Source organism: Populus alba, chromosome 14 (genome assembly GCF_005239225.2).
Source record: "Populus alba chromosome 14, ASM523922v2, whole genome shotgun sequence".
NCBI lineage: Eukaryota > Viridiplantae > Streptophyta > Magnoliopsida > Malpighiales > Salicaceae > Populus > Populus alba.
The window spans coordinates 1,885,175-1,906,076 of NC_133297.1; the positions used below are offsets into that span (position 1 = coordinate 1,885,175).

General features: G+C 37.2%; 3 protein-coding genes across 4 annotated transcripts; 2 read left to right on the forward strand and 1 right to left on the reverse strand.

Moving 5' to 3' along the window:
* The first annotated feature begins 862 nt into the window (after positions 1 to 862).
* Positions 863 to 4,500, forward strand: LOC118036187 (probable inactive receptor kinase At5g67200). The gene is made up of 2 exons (XM_035041874.2): positions 863 to 2,536; positions 3,638 to 4,500. Exons 1-2 carry the CDS (start codon positions 889 to 891, stop codon positions 4,222 to 4,224), a joined length of 2,235 nt encoding a protein of 744 aa, XP_034897765.1. The 5' UTR covers positions 863 to 888; the 3' UTR covers positions 4,225 to 4,500.
* Positions 4,501 to 5,359: 859 nt separating this feature from the next.
* On the forward strand, positions 5,360 to 8,336 carry LOC118036164 (uncharacterized). Its single transcript, XM_035041863.2, has 2 exons — positions 5,360 to 5,872; positions 7,597 to 8,336. Exons 1-2 carry the CDS (start codon positions 5,708 to 5,710, stop codon positions 7,966 to 7,968), a joined length of 537 nt encoding a protein of 178 aa, XP_034897754.1. The 5' UTR covers positions 5,360 to 5,707; the 3' UTR covers positions 7,969 to 8,336.
* Positions 8,337 to 9,187: 851 nt separating this feature from the next.
* LOC118036147 (kinesin-like protein KIN-4A) lies at positions 9,188 to 20,246 on the reverse strand. Of its 2 annotated transcripts, none has more exons than XM_035041860.2 (26): positions 19,620 to 20,246; positions 18,066 to 18,212; positions 17,832 to 17,981; positions 17,031 to 17,284; positions 16,530 to 16,717; positions 16,329 to 16,453; positions 15,844 to 15,880; positions 15,639 to 15,730; positions 15,412 to 15,522; positions 15,137 to 15,250; positions 14,954 to 15,047; positions 14,660 to 14,772; positions 14,009 to 14,107; positions 13,809 to 13,916; positions 13,593 to 13,709; positions 13,408 to 13,488; positions 13,058 to 13,129; positions 12,601 to 12,694; positions 12,335 to 12,366; positions 12,151 to 12,248; positions 11,965 to 12,063; positions 11,599 to 11,820; positions 11,199 to 11,361; positions 10,414 to 10,584; positions 10,017 to 10,329; positions 9,188 to 9,732 (listed from the first exon to the last, which is right to left on the reverse strand). In XM_035041860.2, exons 1-25 carry the CDS (start codon positions 19,773 to 19,775, stop codon positions 10,114 to 10,116), a joined length of 3,153 nt encoding a protein of 1,050 aa, XP_034897751.1. In that variant the 5' UTR covers positions 19,776 to 20,246; the 3' UTR covers positions 9,188 to 9,732; positions 10,017 to 10,113. The 2 variants fall into 2 exon arrangements, with proteins under 2 accessions (XP_034897751.1, XP_034897744.1); XM_035041853.2 differs by having other exon boundaries at positions 14,660 to 14,775.
* Positions 20,247 to 20,902: the final 656 nt, after the last annotated feature.

The window sequence follows — 20,902 nt, forward strand, 5'->3', positions numbered from 1 at the left end:
AAAGAGTTGGGTCATTTCCTTGGTTGTGCTTGTAAGAGCCGGATATTCTGTTGGGCAGACCTCGAGGGTTGAGTTATTTTCTTGAATGAGACTAGGAGAAGTTGAGTCATTCCCCTAGCCGAGCGCATAAGAGGTGGTTTTTTAGGCACGTTAAATCTAGATTTATCAGTATTTTAAAAGGATATTGCAAGTATAAATAATATTTTAATATGAATTAGATAAATAGTAGATTTTTTAAATAGTTACTCTGCTTTATAAGTAATGAATACGATATAAAACATTATCAAATATGACCGAGACATTACCTAAACATAATTTGAGATATATATTTGTATTATATATAATTATACTTTTTTTAAATAATAAATAATATTTTAAAAATAAATATCCATATAAATATCTATAATTTAATAAATAAAATATAAATATATAAAACTATCATGGAGTTTAAATATAAAAAAACCTAACTATAGGTGATACATTGCCATAACAATATTTATTCTTGGAGTCCAATTATTTTTTTGAAAAAAATAATTTTTTTATTCAAATTAATTTTATTGATATTTTCAAATCATTTTAAATATGAAAAAATAATTTTAAAAATAAAAAATATATTATTTTATATATATATATATATATTTTAAAAAATATTTAAAAAAATAAAATCTAACATAATCTCAATCTCAGTGACATTACCCGGCAAGTGCTGTATTGCTAGGGAGGCGATCACCAACTGCCAAATTTAAGAGTATAATACGGTAACTATAACGGTATAGTAGTATATATCAAATAAATATAAAACACATTAATTTACACATAAGTTTCTCTCTCCTTTTCTTCACGTGATTCTGAAGTTGCAGGTCCCGACAGCTGCTTTTCAGTCCTTACATGCTTTGTCACTTACCATTGCTCTTAACTATACCATGGAATACCATCTCTTCTTCATCTTTCTCTCTCTTTTCCGGTCTTCAATACCATCAGGGAGTGAAATGGACCCATCCCACCTACCCTTTTGAAGTGGAACCAAAGAAGAAAGAAACCCACAAAGAAAAACCAAACCCTGGGGGCTTTTCTTTCTGTTTCTTTTTCCCCAACCTCACCGATCCTCTGGTTCTGTACAGCAACAATATGATGCTTGTTTTGCTTTCAACTTCTCATTTTTTACTCTGTTTTTTCATCACATTAGTAGCTTCTTCCACTACTCCTGCATCAAACTTGTCTGCACCACCTGATGCTACAGCTCTTCTCGCCTTCAAATATAAAGCGGACTTGAACAAAAACCTTCCATTTTCTCAAAACACAACCTTCCATTTCTGTCAATGGCCAGGAGTCAAATGCTTCCAACAAAAGATCATCCGCCTAGTTCTCCGAGACTCAGATCTTGGTGGCATTTTCGCTCCCAAAACTCTAACTTCCCTTGACCAGCTCCGTGTCCTTGGTCTCCAAAACAACTCCTTAACCGGACCCATCCCTTACGATCTCTCCAAACTTACCAATCTCAAATCACTTTTTCTCGATCACAATTCCTTCTCGGGCTCTTTCCCTCCTCCACTTATTTCCCTTCACAGGCTCCGCACTCTAGATTTATCCTATAACAATCTCTCCGGTCCTATTCCCTCTGCTTTAATCTCTCTAGACCGGTTGTACTATCTTCGTCTTGACAGGAACTTGTTCAATGGCTCCATCCCTCCATTAAACCAATCCTCTCTTTTAACTCTCAATGTTTCTTTCAACAATCTTAGTGGTGCAATCCCAGTGACACCTACATTACTTCGTTTTGATCTTTCCTCCTTTTCATCAAATCCTAGCCTTTGTGGAAAGATTATACACAAAGAATGCCACCCCGCTTCCCCATTTTTCGGCCCATCTCCAGCGGCAGTGACGGTGGCTCCACCGCCGGCCGTTGTAATTAGTCAAAACCAGGCATTTCAAGGCGTTGACTTGGCACAGAACGGTCAAAAAATGAAGCACAAGAAAGATGTTTTGATCATTGGGTTTTCATCAGGTGCATTTGTTCTCATTGGTTCGGTTATTTGTTTTGTCATCGCTGCCAAGAAACAGAAAACACAAAAGAAATCGACGGCGGCAACTGCCTCTGCTGGGATTATTGGACCCACCGCAGAATCAGTGGCTGTGATGCAGATAGATCGACAAGAGAACGAGTTAGAAGAGAGAGTGAAGAGAGTGCAAGGGCTGCATGTGGGCAAGAGTGGAAGTTTAGCATTCTGTGCGGGTGAGGCACATCTTTATACGCTGGATCAGCTAATGAGAGGCTCAGCTGAGTTGCTCGGGAGGGGAACCATGGGGACCACTTATAAAGCAGTGTTGGATAACCGTCTGATTGTGTGTGTAAAGCGGCTTGATGCAAGTAAATTATCGGATGGAAGCAAAGAGGTTTTCGAACAACACATGGAATCAGTTGGCGGACTTAGGCACCCTAACTTGGTGCCTCTTAGGGCTTATTTTCAAGCTCGAGAGGAAAGGCTTCTAATCTATGATTACCAGCCCAATGGCAGTCTCTTCTCCCTAATTCATGGTAAGCTCTTCTACCCAATACCAGTCAGGCATTTAAGTGAACTATTAAATCTCTTCTCCCTAATCTGTTTTGGCTAGTAGCTCAGTGATTAACTTGCTTAACTATTAAATTTAGTTTGGAGTTTACTGAATTAGCAATCACATTTAAACCATGTCCTATCCAGTAGGTAGATTGGTTGACGCGGCTTTTAACTTAGGTTGGGTTCGGAACAAGAGTTTGATCCAGCCAACCTGATAGGTAAATTAGAACAAAATTTATTTTGATTATATATATATATATATATTAAAATAAAATTATGTTGTTATGATCAGCATAAATTAACTTTAACTTTGTTAATAGGATCTTAGTTTTCCATGAAACAACAGAATCCTGCAGTTGACGACATTGGAACTCAGGAATAGGTCTTGGTTTTCTGCTCGGTGACTGCTAACAATTAATTAATTAGTTCGTTAATAGCTTCAAAGCACTCGGTTTCATGGGGCATCTCATAGAGTGCATAAAATTAGCTGTTATATTTCTAATTAAGGCGCGTGCTGTACAACAGCTCCCTATGGGAGTTGCCACTCGCGTTGGGAAATGTAGGAACGGTGTGAGTCCCACAGGGGCTCGTGCTTTGATTGGATGGGCACCGATTTCTTTCTGATCGTGCGGTGTGGCTCCATCCAACAGACAGCGGGACCCAACAAAAGTTTGCTTAAAGGTGATTTTCCTACGCGCTTACTGACATGCTCACTCCACTCGCGGAAGAATGCATTTGGAGGATATGATTCTGATTCGGGGGGGTCTTGTGGGTCCCGTAACACGACCACACGTGTGGATACGACAACACAAAAGTCAAAACTTCAACTGTACCGTCTCATTCAACGGTGTAGATTTCATTAGATTCTCTGTATGTTGTTAAACCGGTCCGAGAAGGTGAACTGGTGATCCTCAACCTAGTACTTAGCTCGATCAAGGTTTCTTGTTATTATTATTTTTTTTAAATATTACATTGTTCAAATTATTTTTTAAATTAAATGGGGTTTTAGAACATGGATTCTATATTGCATTCCGCTTCTGATTGGGTTTGGTACGTAAATACTATATTGAATAAATGTGCAGGTTCAAAATCAACAAGAGCAAAACCACTACATTGGACATCATGTCTTAAAATAGCAGAGGATGTAGCCCAAGGCCTTTCTTACATCCACCAAGCATGGAGGCTTGTCCATGGAAATCTCAAGTCTTCTAATGTCCTTCTTGGCCCAGATTTTGAGGCATGTGTGAGTGACTATTGCCTTGCCGTTCTTGCCAATTCACCGATTGATGATGAGGATGACCCCGATGCCACGGCTTACAAAGCCCCAGAAACTCGCAGTTCAAGTCAACAGGCAACTTCCAAGTCTGATGTTTATGCATTTGGAGTATTATTACTCGAGCTCATAACTGGCAAGCCTCCATCACTGCTGCCTCTTTTAGTCCCACAAGATGTGGTGAATTGGGTTAGGTCTACAAGGGGCCATCATCAAGACGAAGGTGCTGGAGAAGATAATAGGCTAGAAATGCTTCTCGAGGTGGCTATTGCTTGTAGCTTGACCTCACCTGAGCAGAGGCCCACTATGTGGCAAGTGTTGAAGATGTTACAGGAAATTAAAGAGACTGTTTTACTAGAGGATAGTGAATTAGACCTGCAAACTGGGATGCCCTAATCCTAGTTTATCACCGTACCTCAACACTAATGAATGATCGAATAGAGTAGACAAATAGATGATGCTATAACATATGAAATATATTCTAGTTCCTTCCCACCGTTCCTTAGACAAATGGATGATTACAGTTGCTAAATTCATGGTAGCTTCCGGAGTTATGTTTTGCCATGTTGTACAGGGCATCCAGGTTAATGGTAGTGTACTGGCATATGAATATTTTTGTTATCATAGATGTTGCTGCTCCCCATGATATGGATGCTTTACAATTTCTTGTTCCATCAAGATTTGAAAGGTAGAAGAAGACAATCAAGAAGCTACTCGCTCTTGTCCGCATTCTATTGGCCCAGTGTAGTTCATCTTTTTCCCCATAAAAAGACTGTTACTCTTCTTTTTTGGTCATAAAAGACAGGATCATGTTAGGTGCCTGTCAATGATTCATTTATCAGAGGGAGTTGTGAAAAATCAACTCAAAATGCCTTTCTATCATGTTAAGTGCCTGTCAATGATCCTTTATCAGTGGGAGTTGCGTGAAAAATCAACTCAAAATGCCTTACTTGGACACGAAATAAAACTAGTAAATTAAAATAGCTTACAAAACCATTAACTTGATAAAAGCTTTTTATAACTTGTGTACACGACTAACTAATTTAACGTTCCTTGATTCGCTTTCAGGTTCCAACCACCACCATCTGCTTGATGTCAGGAAACGTACCCGTTAAAACTGTAGTGTTAAATTTGGCTTGTTCTCGTTCCGGCAATTTAAAACCTCATTCAAGTTAAGTAGAATTCAAGCCAGGTTTCAAGTTAAATTCAAAAAGACTTGGATTAGGTGAAATTTTATTGACCTAGCAAAGTTAACTTGTGATTCAATTAACTGAGTTAAATTCGGTTAAAATCCAATTGAGTCACTCTAGTTTTTTTTTTTTTTTTTTAACTTAAACAAGTTGTTTCAGTAAAAATAATTGATCTGAACTTGCAAGTATGGCTTCTCGACCTGTTTTTTTATTAAGATTAAAAAATAATATCAAGCAACTCTTAGTGATCCAAGTCCCTTTTCACATCAGTTCCCGACCCGAGTTTGATAACCATAATTAAAAGTCTCTCACACCCTACGGAATTCCCGAAAACAAGGTAAAAAGAACTGGGTCCATGCAAGAATAGAAGCCTAGGCTCTGGGAAAAATAGGGCCAAACCCAGATGATTAAAACCATTTAAACTGTAAAACGAGCCCAAGCTCAATCCGAGCAGAGCAAATCCAAGAAAAAATCAAGTTAGAGAATCAAACAGAAAGAGTTCGAGTAGCAGTGAAGAATTTGCTAGAATCGTCTAGCAATCATTAACCAGACCAAAAGAAAAAAAGCCCCCTTGGGATAATTTAATTTGTCATCGAAGACGAACACAGCAGGAGAGCAGAGTGCGATAGTACCATATATAGGATATCAGCACAGACTTAGAAAAGCAAAATCTTGGAGAAAGTGGTGGAATGGTAGATGCCATGGAACATCGTACTACAGACACAGAGATGTCTGAAGTGACTGCAACGCCGCCGCCGCTTCAAGTCCCAGATGACAACAACAACGTGAGAGGGTTGCTCACATTGGCTCGCCAACTCATCAGTCAAGGCAAACCTTCTCAAGCTCTTCAGGCGGTAATCAATTAATTACTTCAATTATCTCTTTTTTAATTTTGTTAGTTCAATAAAAAAAGAAGAAAAAGATCTCCAATTTCCTTGCTTTTCTTCTTTTTCTAGTGAAGGGACTTTCATATTCTTCTTTCTTTTTTTATCTTGATGTTGTTTTTCTACTGATAAAAGTATTTTCATTCTGATGTTTACATGATTGATCAATCACTGATTTTAGACATTTAATTAATCACTTTGTATGCTATTCTTTCTTGTCTACAAGAGGGTCATTCATTTGGCCATCACTCACGCTTTCTCTGCATTCTGATTTTTCTAGTATTATTGAGAATTAAAATTCTGCTTGTAGCGTACCATCTTGAAAAAACAAAACTGGGAGGGAATGTTGAGTTGTGGCTTATATTGGTGAGTTGGTTTGGATTAGATTGATAATTGCATGGTAGGGTGTTCTAAACAAGAATGGAATGCGTTGATATATTCTCTTTAGGAAAAGACTTTCCTTGTTAGAGTTGGACTTGGAATATTTTTTCTAGAAAAGGATCTTGTTGCTAGTATCAATAGCATGTGTAATGGCTAGTTTATGTGCGCCTCTAATATTAACGGTGGCAATCAAAGAATTAGTTCAGTGGCCAAAAACCTTCAGTCAAAAGAATTAGCATGGTATTTTTCTTGTGAGTGATTTTTGGGCATAATTCAGGTTTTGGGTAGTGAGGTGTATGTGTGTGGTTGATTTGTGATTGTAAACCCTGATATTTGATAGTGAAGATTTGTGGAGTAGGTTTTGCCAAACCACTTTATATTTCGTATCTCTTCTATTTTGTGTCATTACTTGTTTTGTTAGGGTTTTGCACAAGAGTGCATGTCTATTGTGTCTTTCTTCTAAACGATACAGCTGAGGGAGTTGGAGGGGTGTGTGTGTTATTCTGTAATGTGATTAAAGTTGATCCAGGCATTAGTGAGATTTCAATCAACGGGGAGAAAAAAATGTCTATTTCTAATTGCTGGCAAGGGTGAGTCACAATTGTTAGGAAGTTTAAGTCATTAGGGTTTCTGCTTTGATAGTTTCCCTTTCAAGGGTGTTCAACATGCCAATTTCTTTGAACCCAGGTAATCGAAGTACAGAATCCATATAATTTTAACAGCTTACTTGTATGAAGGACACAATAGGGAACTTATATTACCTCGAAAACTACTTAACTATGTTTCTGTTCATGTCCCAAACTCAATCATATTGACAAGTTTTATCATCATTTTGTTGTTAAGTTTAAATCCTTTATGGATTTTAATAGGCTGGCAGCTGCAACATTTTTTTGTTTTTTTCATTTGGATAAATTGTAAATGAATTAATCAATTAAATTTAGCAAAAACTTCCAAGCTACGAGGCTATTGAGTAGCTAAGGGATACCAGGACATATCTAGTTATTTCAAGACTACCATGTATGATTGCTAACCTTAAGTATCTCAAAATTCATGTCAGGCTTATTGTTTTTCTATAGAAGGAATGCTCATCATTATCTATAGCAATATATTAGTCATTGATATAGGTTCCCGTGCACCTGCATAGACACTTATGCATGTACACAGTGGGCTCACACCATAGTTCAAACATGGGAAGTAAAAAATTGAAGTGGAAAAGGGTTGGAAAATTTGTATTAAAACTATTTCCCATTTCTGTTTAAATGAGGTGCTCTGAATATTTACCAGAACCCGTGCTTACTGAGTGCTTGGCACAGGTGGTAATGGCAATGAGAACCAAAGGTGGGGATCAAGCTGTATTTCAATCCTTGCACCGTGCTCGTGAGCTGTATTTGAACAGGCTGCAAGAGAACACTGCTGTTGATCAACTGGCATCTTTGTTTGCTGAATGTGCAATTGCTGAAGCCCAGCCTTTACAAGCTGAACAAACTCCACTTAATGTAGGTGCCTCATCATGTTCAGCTGAATCTGATGTTCATGTACACTCAATACTTGCCGAAACTGGCAGGACACAAATTGTGCTGGATGCATTCTCGGATGGGAGCAGTTTCATCTGCCTACAATGTGGTGGCCTTGTAAGTAATCATCGCAAAGATGAGCATTATGCATACTGGTGTGGCAAACCCTGAAGCACATGAACGTGGAATGAGTTTTTGCTCCGTGATGCAGTGCTTCTCAACATGCTTGATTAGGATACTACTTTCCTATATCTGCTGCATTGAACTGCACCGTTGCTTTTGAGTCTTCAGCATTTCATCTTCTTATACGCCAGATGTGGTCATTGCCAACCAAAACTTTAAATGCTTGACTTGGGATATAGAGGTCCAGTTTTGGTTTAAAATTGGAGTGGATTGAAAAGAAATGCACCCTTGTAAAACTTGTTATAGAAAGCTTTTACTATCTAGTGGTTAAATCATCAACATAAATGACAACGATGACATGTATCAACAGTGTATCCTTTATGTGTATTTTTGAAGGCAGCTAGGCCTTAATTTCAGGTGATCGTTCTTTTTGTCTCTGTCTCTGGGAGTATGCACTCAAGATCCTGCACCAGGGAGTCCCCTGGCGGGAAAAAAAAATAAAAATCCCTCTGCAGTACTCTAGTCCCTCCTCCATCTTTCACAATGTGCTTATTCACAATGGAGCGAAGTTGCAGAAAAGAGGCCAAGCATGAAGATGTGAAGAACAAGGTTAGTTTGAAGAAATCTCTACAGTCATTATTCGATGAAAAGCTGGTTCCACTGGGTTTGGAAACGTAATTTGCAGTACAAGTCTTAGATTATGAAAGAAAAGGATGGATTGCTATGTTGTGGAAACCCCCACAGAACATAAGAGCTCTAAACGAGGTCATTTTACCAGTGCTTCTCCTTTCAGCCCTGATCCAAATAAAGAGGTTACCAAACCAAAGAAACCAAGAAACCATGCATTGCACTGAATTAGGAGCCGCCGAATACACCAACCAAAGGCATGCATGGTTACAAGACATGATCTTGGGCTGAAGTGAGTTAACCTAGATTTTTTAAAAAAAAAAAACTCCTGAAATGATGTTATTTTGATCAATTAAAAAAACCAAGTTTTTCCGGGTCTTGTAACAATGGGTACATGTTCAATTGCCATGGATATCAACCTTTTACCTGAGAGCTAAATGCCTAGTATGAAAGAACTGGATCCTTGTTAATGTTTACTAGTTGAAATTTTACAGCAGTTTCAATCACTTATTTGCTGCGATTCTTAACACGTCCATGGTCAAGGATAGCAGGAAGTATCATACAGAGTTCATAACTAGAAATAATTAAGGTATTGTATTGATCCCAACAGCAGTACGTGTATGCAGTATGATCCCTACTCTTTCAACAAAACCACTCTTATTCTTAGATACAGTCACAGCCAAAAAGTAAGTACAATCAATTCTCTAAAACAACTTATTTTTGCTGTCAAGTGACAGAAAACACTACAGCCTTCAATCCCTTTCAACAGAATCAATATTGCTTATACACAATAAACATTGGAACATGTTTAGCTAGAACTTACATACAATCACTAAAAAAAAAAACAAAAAAACCTTTGTTATACATTTCTGTGACTTCTGGAGAGGGATTTCTTCCCTTGAAAGAGTTGTTATTGCAGAATATATACCAAAACATTAGAGACACCTGGTGCAAGATGTTCTTTTACTGTCATCTTGCAACTCACACCATCACAGGTATCAGCACTTCTTGTAGTAAATATTTGGGGTCAACAATCGGCCGCATCAACACTGCTTTACAAGATGCTTCAAATGTGGTGACCACAGCAAAAAAAGAAATTTCCAAGATTAAAAACCTATTGCTTTTCAAAATCAGCTCATCCACGCGAGCTATAAGCAGATCTCTTCAACAGCCACTCCCAGCTAACTGCATGATGTAAAAAGGAATATTCACAATCCATAAAACTTGGCCTTGCTACCCTAAAGCTATCCTGTCATTTTCACAGGACTAATTTAACCATCAAGGCATATCTTTTTCTATCAGCTGTTGTTTTCCAATAAGAAATTTCCATTAATGTAGCTACCATATGTGAAAAGATGTTTTGAGCAAGAATACATGGAAGACAAGTAGATTCAAGTATTCACAAATCTACTTTTATAAAGAAAATTGCAACAGTAGAATCAAGTAGCGTCATTGCACAAAAGAATTACCTCCACGCATCTATAGGTGCTTTCTGTGCTGTGTTAGGATCATACTTATAGGTCAAAGATGAGTATCAGGCAAGAATAATCTGGTGGCGACATGACATCATACTTTACGTGGCAGAGCAGCCTGTGGACGAGCCTTTGCCCTCATAACCATTACATCACTGTGCCTGATCAATTCTGACAGTCTCCATGGTTTCTGCCACTTCCATTTGAATTGTAAAAGCCACTGGTGATGACTTCTCTTCCACCTCCATAACTTCCCCCCTTGCCCTACAGCTGCTAATTTTCTCATTGACAACTGCCCAAGTGGCACCATCTGCACTAACAATAAAACCCATTCTCTTAGCCAAGCAACAATGCAGATCCATTCTTACAATGGAAGAAGAAGAAGCAAACTAACCTTTCTGGTCTGATCTATGAATGCGGCTGACTCTTTGACTGAACCATTAGCAACTCCTGGCGTATATTTTAGCTGTTTCTGTGCCGGCACAGACACTGGAGACAGTGGACCACTCATGTCATCATTGAAATGTTTCAGTGAATTGTGGGGGCTCCTCTGTTCTTGGTCAGCCTGTAGAATTGAAAGCAGTCACAGTTAATAATAATAATAATAAAAGTTAACATGCACTTCTTTTTGGTTCAAGGATAAGGAAACCATGGTATGCTCATGAGTCATTATAGCTTCATAGCTCTATAGAAGAATACACAAGTATATGAGCTTAAACTTCTACTCTTGAATTGGAATTCCATTTCCTTGGTTCCATATTTTCTATTCTATGCAATTGTTCAGAAACGAAACAAGAGATTAGTTCTATGAGATTTTGAGCCAAAGCATGCAGGGGGCTGACTTATAAGAAGCACCTAGAAGATTCATGTTCTTGCAATCTTCATCATTCATGTGAAGTCTCTCTATTGAATGCCATGCCATGCCAACATTACAAATCCTTTACCAGACAAGGGTAAATTTCAAAGCTAAATTTTTCCTACAAAGTCAATAAAATTAACACTAATATTACTGGGCCATCATAGTATGTTAAACATATAAGCTAGAGCATGTTGATTTAACTCTAGTTCTGTGCTTGCCTTAAAATGGTCTAATATGTTCAGTTGTATTCTCAGGGTTTCTAAAAGCTGTTATTTGATGCATGGAAAGAATAATAATTTTACTAAGTGACATAATCTTACAGAGGCTGCTGTAGCCAAAGCCATGGCAAGTGCTTGCTCTCTCAATTTTAGCTCCTTTTCAACTTCTTTTCTTTGTGATTCACTTTGTCGCAATAGACCTACAAGTTCTTTGAATTGCTCCTTCATTTCTTTTATTTCCATTTCCTTCTCCCATAGTTGACACCTGTCAAGAACACGCAACTAGGTCAGCATAACTTTTACCAATCATCATAATTAAAAAACATTTAAACTGCCTCCAACTTTTGTGAATTTGCACGAAGCATGTTTTGTGTTGATGGAAGACAATGCATGCATACTGTCCATATATTTGTGCTTCCTATGTGTTTGGCAATAAAATAACCACAGGGTGAAATTTGCTAGTTTCAATATTATTTAAATATCCATAGTTCAAAGAGAGCACCTGGCATCTCCCAGAGAATTAAACATATACTGAAGCAAATTCTTCGCGTCTCCCATGGAACGAAGCTGATTCCAACGTCCACGGTTTGTAAATGCACGCTCTCGCTCCTCTGCTTCTGAAAGTTGTGAAGCCATTGCAACAAGAGAATTAGACGATATGCTCAACATGTTTTCAAGTGATGATTTTCTGGCCATTCTCGCATTTGGTGACATAGAAGAAGCCCTGACAAGAAGGAAAGACACATTAAGATATATCATGTTGATTTGAAGTACTGCTATTCTACCAGCTTGATGCTGCCTTTTTTATCAATCAATGGCAACGGAAAAGTTGGAAAAATTAAATAAACTATTTTTACATAGCTTATACCTTGCAAATCCATTCTTTCCTCGCGGAGGACTCAATCCTTTTGAAGCAAACTCATCTACTTGCTTCAACACAGCCAACTCATCTGCCAGTGCAGCTCGCCTGTAGATTGCAGCATAATCAATACAAAATTACGACAGTAGGTTGTACAACAGATGGGAATTACCAAATATTGAATTAAGTGCTTACACTTGGCTTTGCTTCTCATATTCAAAGCGGACTTCATGCACATTTACCATGACCTCCAGCTCATGATCAAGCCAACGTTGCAAGGATTTCTCATTGCTCTGCAGATGCAAACTTAAATTCAATGTAAATGCATTAAGAATAACTGGACAAACATAACTTGTGAAGAGGAAGTCAAGACAATTACCTGACCATTTGCTCCATTTCCATTGGAGATAGCTGCATGATGGTAACACCATTAGTAATGGGATTTACAGAACACCCCATGTTTTCAATAATGAAAATAGATCTACCAGCTGAAGAATCTACCATTGGCTGCATAAGCCATGGTCATAAAAAAGAAATATTCATTTTTTATGCTTTATATTGGAGAAGTTATTGTTTACCAAATAATATTGGGTTCAAGATCACAAGCCTTGATTAAGGACACAATGCTAAAAGTAACAAGCATACCTGAGTTGTCTCGTGCAGAAGATTTTCGAGCTTCAAGCAGCTCTTTTAACCTCTTGGTAGCCATTGCAGCCTCTTCTGTCTTTCTTTGAAGAACCTGAAGTAAAGAAACTCATTATGATACAAATAATTTATGTTGCACTGACAGAAACAAGAAACCAATGACGGTGTATGCAGTTACTTTCACTCATACTGACAGCAACAACAAGCAGTGCTGGTGACAGCTAAAAGAACTAGATAATATTTTATAAGGCAGAAAATAGACCAAATACTAGTGAAATAATCCAGAATCAAGAATTTATCTCATAGAACAATATGATCCATTAGAAAAAAAAGAATAACAAACCATATGGGGATGGGAAATTGGAGCTTTATAGAATTAAAGTTTTTCCTCCACATAATGAATAAAGTTCTTTGAAAGGCACAGTGTGTATTAATTGATAATGTTGCTTGAACTCACCATTTTTTGGCGCTGGTTTATAGCTTGTAGCTTATGCCTTTCATATTCATTTCTTCTCCCTTCTTTCCGTAACTGCACAAGCAAATGCATTATCAACAGAGGGGGAATTGAGATGGACATGCAGGTTATCTTGGCATCATTGTTTATAACAATCAAACCAAGTTTATCTTGGCATCATAGTTTCATAAGATGATGCAATCTCATAAACAAATGAGAAATTTTTATGAAGTTTCAATTATATTTTCTTTTTGCATCACATCCCAGAAGTAGGCATAACTCAAATAGAAAGAGCAGAAGAATGGGTGGAATAGAGATTTTCAGATAATCGAGCGAACAAAAAAGAAAAGTACCTGCAGCAGTTCCTTTTCCCGAGAGGCCTTCCATTGTCGGAATTGTTCTGCCTCTTGTTTGATCCTGTGTTGCAACTGAACCTGTACTCTCAAACACATAGGAAATAAAAGAGATGCTAGTAACCTGTACAGTAGAAATACACAATAAACAGCTAAAATATGCATGATGTTGCAAGATAATTTACCTTTTGTGCCTTTATATATTGAATTTCATCTTGTAATCGCTTTGCTGCTTCATCACTTTTTTGTTTTTGCTTTAAAAGCTGAACTTGGTTCTCTTGTTTCTTCTTAAGATCCATAATCTGGCAGCATAGATTGTGAAGATTGTTTAAACTTTTGATGTTGTTACGAGAATCTTCCTCAGAAAGAAAATTAAATGAATTTGTAAATAAAATTATCACCTGTGCCTCAAGAGTTTTTAATTTCTGGGCATGGATATCTTGCAATTTTTGCCCGTCAGAGCTAGCAGAAAGATTTTCAATTTCAGCCAGCAGGCGATCCCTCTCTCGCTGAAGTAAATAAGAAATGGTAAATAAATGGAAAAAATCCCTCTCTTACTCTTAAAGAATAAGCTATGGAAATTTGTTGAGTTATTTCCCACCTGCACGGCTCTTTTTTCATCCTCCAATTCCATGATTTTCTTGCCAAAGTGTTGCTTGAGAGCTGCAGTGTCAGCCCCTCCAAAAAGTTTCATCTCTGACTGCTCAGAGTAAAGAAAAAAATCATATACAAGATGAGGTTACTTGTATTATTCAAGAATGCCCGTTAGCAGATGCATTACATGCAAAATATGAAGCAGACCACTTAAAAGACACTTATGAACAATGATGATTCTATCTCCAAATGAAGTGCTTTAATAGAAAGAAACGTGCAAAATGAAAAATGGATTACCAAACCAATACATCTATGGATAACGATGACTATATTGTTAAATGGAGTACTTTAATAGAAACAACAGCCAATTTGAGTATGTCTAGGTGGAACCACACTTTATAAATTTGAAATGTACAAGTAAATTTCTCCAGCTTCGGAGACTTCTGCCTCTACTTGATCCAGTCAAAATCACCTTACATGATTTCCCCTAGTTTTACAAGTTCCAGTAAATTTAAGTAACAAGTAATTTAAATTTCTCTGTAGAATTTCAGCCATGTCCGATGAAAATAAGCAGAAAAACTCATTCAGCAGTATGATTATAGAATTTTGGGTAAAAAATGCAAGGTCTGGAAATTATACGCATTACTTTTATACATACCTCTTTCTCCTCCAAACGTCTGTTCAATTCATGCAATTCTTTGTCCATGGTATTCTGCAAAAGCGTGTGCTCCCACTCTTTCGCTACTTCTTCATCAATTTCCCTGGAGTCTCCTGCTAAAAGATGGAAATATTAATGTATTAACACTGCTACAAAACCTTTTGTTTCTGGTAAAATAAGAGAAGAAAGGAAAGTGGAAAAAAAGAAAGTTAAAAGAGGTAGTGAAATAATTGCAACAACTGGAAAAAAATAAAGGAAATCCAAGTGAGTAACTGATGATCTAGAAGAGCTTACCAGGAATAGTTTCACCCATTTGATAATCTGGTGATTCTATACTATGCAAGCTCCTTTTAAGCCCATCAGTTTTCACAGAACAGATACTGCCATCCTGAAAGGTGAAGTTCGATACTCATGCTCCGTATATATAGAAAGGTGAGAAAAATCATTCAATTCCAAAATAGAGTATCCATCACAAACTTGAGCATCTGTTTCACGTTGCTCTACAGTGGTGCATCTGCTGCGGTATTCATGAAGTTCACGACAAAGGTCCTCATTGGCAGCTTCAAGCCAAGCAATCCTTTCCTTGAGAACCTACATGAACGGTTATTAGGAAACTCACACAAAACTATTCCAGAATAGATTGTATCCAAAGAAAGGGCCAACCGATTCTTTCTTTAAACACATACATGATTCAGAAGTTTATTATCGTGATTGACATAACATGTCAGATATAAGTTTACATAATCTAATACCTGAATTTCATCTGATGAACATCCTCCTCCACGGGCAAAAAGTTCTGCTTGCAAATACTCAAGCTGTTGGCGCATCTTTAGCATCTCACTGGACATTGGATCTCTATTAACCTATTAAGCAAACAAAGACAAAAAAGTTTCATTCACGATGCTTCATAAGAGCACTGAATCTTTAGTTGCGTGTGGAAAAGAAATAGAAAAGAAGAGAGTTATTCTGAGAAGCTTACAACAGGCTTATTTTGGATATTGCGGGCACGATTTGCATACTTTAGGGTGTTGAGGGTTTCCTCAGCATTGATATCAGCTGGACTAATGCAAGCTATATAAGGCAACCATTTACATGTTAGAGAAACATTAAAAAATCCCAAGGGAAGACGAATTACAAAGCTTTGAAGGAAAATAGAACAGAGGAATTAGGATTTGGATGGGTACCTATCATAACAGTTCTGCTGTTACCACCAAGCGAATCCTGTCAAAATATACAACTCTTAGCAACATAAATGCAACATAAATGTAGGAAGCATCGGAATAAAATGAAAAGAGTAGAAGGAAAAAATTCATCTAAGGTCATCCTTAACCATCTCATACATTATAACTTCTTAAGAGCTTATAATCAGTACCAATCAATCTGTCCGGCCAATTTCCAATTGAGTAACTTATAGGAAAACAGTTATGTATTGTGTCTGGGATGGAAAATAAACTCAATAGAGTCCAACATTTTACATATTCAAGTGCATATTTTGTATGTCCTTCTCAACTAAGTAATTATTTATTATTCAAAGTAGTCATTCAAATGCTATATGTTACTCATTTGGTGGCTGGCAGGAAACTAATCATATGAAAAAATTGGCTTGATTAATTTTCACAAAAAAATCCCTGTTAAAAGCTTGCATTGTTCACTCTCAAGTGTCTCGTACCTGCAGAAGCCGAGTCAATTTACTGTCTCGATATGGAACATGAACACCTTCTTTTCGCTTTTTCTCATCACCAAGTGCACTGATAACGTTTCCAAGTGCAAGAAGGCCCTTATTGATGTGAACTCCTGCATAAAAGATAAAGCTGTTTAAACACCTTACAACAAAATTCACATGAATTAAGCAATAAGAAATTTCACCAACCTTCCTTAAAACGCATGCCATCAGAACCAGTCCTCTTGGCTCTCTCAGATCCAGCAAGATCTACTAAATGCAACTTTGCACACAGATACTCTTCATTCATACTGTCATTTGGATTGCTATCGCCAGGGAAAACTGGATTGAGCTTACGCATCTGCTCTAAGGTGATGGTGAAGATGGCATGTGAACGACTAGATAAAAAAAATAAAAAAATCATTTGTCACTAAGCTACTGGTGTTTACTTCAGCTTCAAAGGTAAGGATTAACTTGCAAAGTCTTCAAACAAGTTTGATAAAACAGAATTACAAATTGAAAAGTTTATAAGCTCATGCATATGATATTCAACAACAATACTGAACTCTACAGTATGCATATCAATCTCAACAGATCATTATCACAAGTCTTTTCCATAAGTTGTAGTTAGCAAAGCCATGAGCACGTAACGGTACTTTGATGTAGGGAAACGAATACCTGCAGATGCTGATAGAAAGATCAGTAATCTACCTTGATTGATTGTTCATATTTGTGCTCCCTGTTGCCCTGCACAATGATCCTTGTTCGAGGCAAGCAGCCATTTCTTTAAATGTACAAACACTAACTTCTGTCGATCCTGCTAGTGTTATGACACCATTTGAAGTCTCACGAATTTGTATTGGTGGTTTCCCTGGGAGATTTACTTTACCTGTGTGCCCATTTGCAGTATCTGATTTGTTCAAAGTTGTAGGATCCAGCAAATCTCTTACTTCTTCTTTCAGAATCTTTCACACCAAAATCTCTCTGTTAGATACTTGCCACAAGTTCCCAACATTTGTTGAGAAAAATACATATACTAGAAACTAGAGTTACTCTCCAAACTACTGAAGGAGTATACATGTAACTCCCACAGCACTTCCAGTCAAAAGTTATTGGATTTTGACACAAAAGATACGGCCTTAACATTATCTTCAATCAAATCACTAGCAGATGAGGGAGCAGACTAATCATTCAACATAATATTTTAGAACTAGACCAGCTATCTATGAATTTATACGGGCAGTTTTCTAATGGACATTCTATCAACATAAACTGCAAAAGCAATTTATTAGATGATGTGGACACCGCAACAGATGTTTGTTATAAAAGACGAGTTTTCCTATCTTTCTACAAGCCAGAAATGTGTGCAATTGATGTTCGCATTGAACATGATATTTCAAGAGCTATGTCATAGGTCAAAGATGGACAGAGAGAGAGAAAGAGGATGTAACAAAAAGCATAATTCATGATGACCCCTTAGAGTGGAAGGAGAGAAGAAATGCTTCAACAAACCTCAATGAAAGAAACGTGTAGTTGGAATTCGGTTTGATGCTTTAAAGTTTCAATCTTTCTGAATAGAACATTCATGACTTGAGGAATAACTCCCATCTGGAAACCATCTTTGAAGCCAGTTCCCATTGTATATGTCTTCCCAGATCCCGTCTGCAACAGATTGAAAAGTAAACATGAGGAAAGAAAACTACATAATATCCTTGAGCAGATTTTCCATGGAAAATAAAGGTTTACCTGACCATAAGCAAGAACAGTCGCATTATATCCTTGAAATAAACCATCAACTAATGGGGCAATACAATCTTCAAACATAGCAGATGAAGGAGTGCCACTACTCCCATAGACATGATCAAAGGTAAATGAATGTGTGCCTATTTGTACCTGCAACATACTCACAATCAGCTACCCAAGATATCCAGTTTTTTGAGGTGTCTAGAAAGCAGAGGTTAAAGAAACTAAAAAGGTTTGATAACTATATCACGCAAATGCATCTACAACATCACGTGGAGAAAAGGAATAAAGGGAAAAAAAACACCTATATTATCCATTAAATACCAGATGATAACCAACACAAAAATGAAAGCAATTCTGATGACATTATATTTTCTCATCATTGAAAGTTTTGAACATGTCAACTTGAATGGCCAATAGAAAGCTCAACTTTGAATATGAGTTCGAGACAAGTCTTCATGACAGATATAACACTAACTAACTGTACAAAGTTCTTTTTCTGTTTTCAGTTTGGAAATCAAATAAAAAACTGGATTTCAGGACTGGTAAAAATCTTTAACCTAATGATAGAGAAACTATGGCCAGGTCTTGCATTAGAATTACATGATACTAGAAGTTGATTGAAAAAAGAAAGCCGAGCACACCTTCTGCAGATTGAGAAATTATCAACCAGAATAAGAAAGATTGAACTAATGAAGCAGGAAGGCCACCTTATTACTGCCATCACCTTTATATAAAAAGAAAAGGAAAAGGAGACCGATTCTGCAATAAGCTAAAAATTAATCCCTTAGCAGTTACTATCTTTCACAATAAACTTAATCTCACAACTTTCAGTCAGTGTAGTCAATCTGATATTGTATACAACTCCTTGGTAGTTACTGTCTTTCACCACAAACTCAACCTCACAGCTTTCAGCCTGTTTTAGTCAATCTGATTTTACATGAAAATTCCATAGAAAGTTACTGTCTTTCACAATAAACTCAATCTCATAAATCTCAGCCCTTTTAGTCAACCTGATTTTGTACAAGTAAAATCCAATTCTAAAAGAAAAGAAATCTACAAAAATCCAGATTTTTACAAGAATTTCCCAAAAAGGAAAACACAAAACTGGGATTAAACAATTCTATAATTGGGAATGTTAACAGTACATTTTGTACCAAAAATTAAGATATAATCATAAATTTTTTTGTCAATTGAGCAAGATTTGATTTCCCAGTCATGAAAATGTCAGGCAATGACTTACTTCTGATCCAAACTCAGATTGTGATAGGTAACAGCAGCACACTATTCCAAGTCAAACATGCAAGACTTCCAGATTTCCAATATTAGAAAAATTGAAGTAAAGCATAGGAATAATCTTCTTCCATTACCAACAAACATCCACTAAGACCCAGATCTCGAAACTCTAAAATTCCCACAAAAAGAATAAAAAGAAGAAAGAAAAAGGCACCCCATTAGAGTCGCCAAACCAACCAACCTTAATTGGCTCTTCTTTTTTCACTTTCTACTCAATCACTCGCTCTCATACACATTGTGGGGTGGTAAAATTGTACGTACCTGAGGCTTTCCAGACACGACAGTGACACAATCTTTACAACCTTGAGCTCGCTCATCGGCGATGAGTGGTCTTATATGAACAGCAACTTTGACACAACAATCCTCTCCTCCGTTTGTAGCAGGAGAGGCAGGACTAGGCGAAGGAGGAGCTTCCATCAAGAAGTTAGAAAAAAACAAGAAGAAAAGGGAGTCGCAGATTTTAGTTTTTAGCTAGAGGGGTTTTTTTTTTTTTTACAAAGGTTATTATGTGTGTGAAAAGATCAAAGAAAAACAGTTCTCATTGTCTGAGAAATTGGAGAATTTGATGACAAGAAAGTGATACAACAACAACAACAACAGTAAAGAACAGAAGCTGGTGGAGAGTACTGTGTTTCAGCGTAGATAGTTTAGTTTGGTTAGAGAGAGGGAGAGAGAGAAGGGGTAGTTGGGGAAATAGCGGCAAAAGGGTGGCATATTAGAAGGAGTGGTAGCTAGTACAAGTGGAAGAGGTAACTGCAAAGACAACAACCACTATCATTTTCCTTTGCCTTCACTACATACACATCCCACACCAGCCCTGACGGTTGCGGTGGTAAGTCTTTCATGACACTCTTTCCTTTTTTGCCCTCTAAAACCCAACGGCTCTCCCTTTCTCACCTTCCTTCTTCATGTTCTTGCCCTCTCCGTTTCTCATTCCGTTATTACCGTTTTACCCCTCTTGGACTCTCTTTCATAGTTATTAAATAAACTAGCCCATCAGGAAATTCAGTATTTAGAGTCTAATCCGAGTCCCTTTTTTAATTGAACAGTGAAAGATGATTAACTCGGTTAATCTGATCAAAACTCCTCACGTTAATATTTTGTATAAAAAGTATTATATTTATTAAAAATAATTGATACTGGTTGCCTAAATAACTTTTTAGTTACACCAATGATCTAAAAATTCAATTTTTTTAAAATCAATTTTTAAATCGAATGCCATAACTGCACTGTTGATGTGTCCACTTGGAAAAACATGCTTCAATGTATTTACAAAAAAGAGAAAAAAGTCCTTCATTTTGGATCCAAAATGAGAGCATAAATACTTGAAGGTAGCCTGAAAATAAAATTTATTTGCATTAATAAGAGGCCATTAAGAGCACGTATTATGATGTTTATGATTCATGATTGTCCCCGGGATAAGGTAGAGGAAAAGGGCCAACCCAGCACACTACCCACGTGATGTCGAATCATAATACGATTGTGGAGAGGTGTTCTCGACACGAGGGCGATGTGCTTTGCATATGGACCCGTGGAGGTAACAT

Bases quoted from the DNA above. Each gene is read 5' to 3' on its own strand.
- LOC118036187 (XM_035041874.2), top strand. From the start codon at position 889: ATGCTTTGTCACTTACCATTGCTCTTAACTATACCATGGAATACCATC. The intron at 2,537-3,637 runs GTAAGCTCTTCT...ATAAATGTGCAG, and splicing joins TCTCTTCTCCCTAATTCATG to GTTCAAAATCAACAAGAGCA.
- LOC118036164 (XM_035041863.2), top strand. From the start codon at position 5,708: ATGGTAGATGCCATGGAACATCGTACTACAGACACAGAGATGTCTGAA. The intron at 5,873-7,596 runs GTAATCAATTAA...TGCTTGGCACAG, and splicing joins CTTCTCAAGCTCTTCAGGCG to GTGGTAATGGCAATGAGAAC.
- LOC118036147 (XM_035041853.2), bottom strand. From the start codon at position 19,775: ATGGAAGCTCCTCCTTCGCCTAGTCCTGCCTCTCCTGCTACAAACGGA. The intron at 15,881-16,328 runs GTACGAGACACT...ATATTTTGACAG, and splicing joins AATTGACTCGGCTTCTGCAG to GATTCGCTTGGTGGTAACAG. The intron at 14,776-14,953 runs GTAAGCTCTTCT...TCCATCTTTTAG, and splicing joins AATGGGTGAAACTATTCCTG to CAGGAGACTCCAGGGAAATT.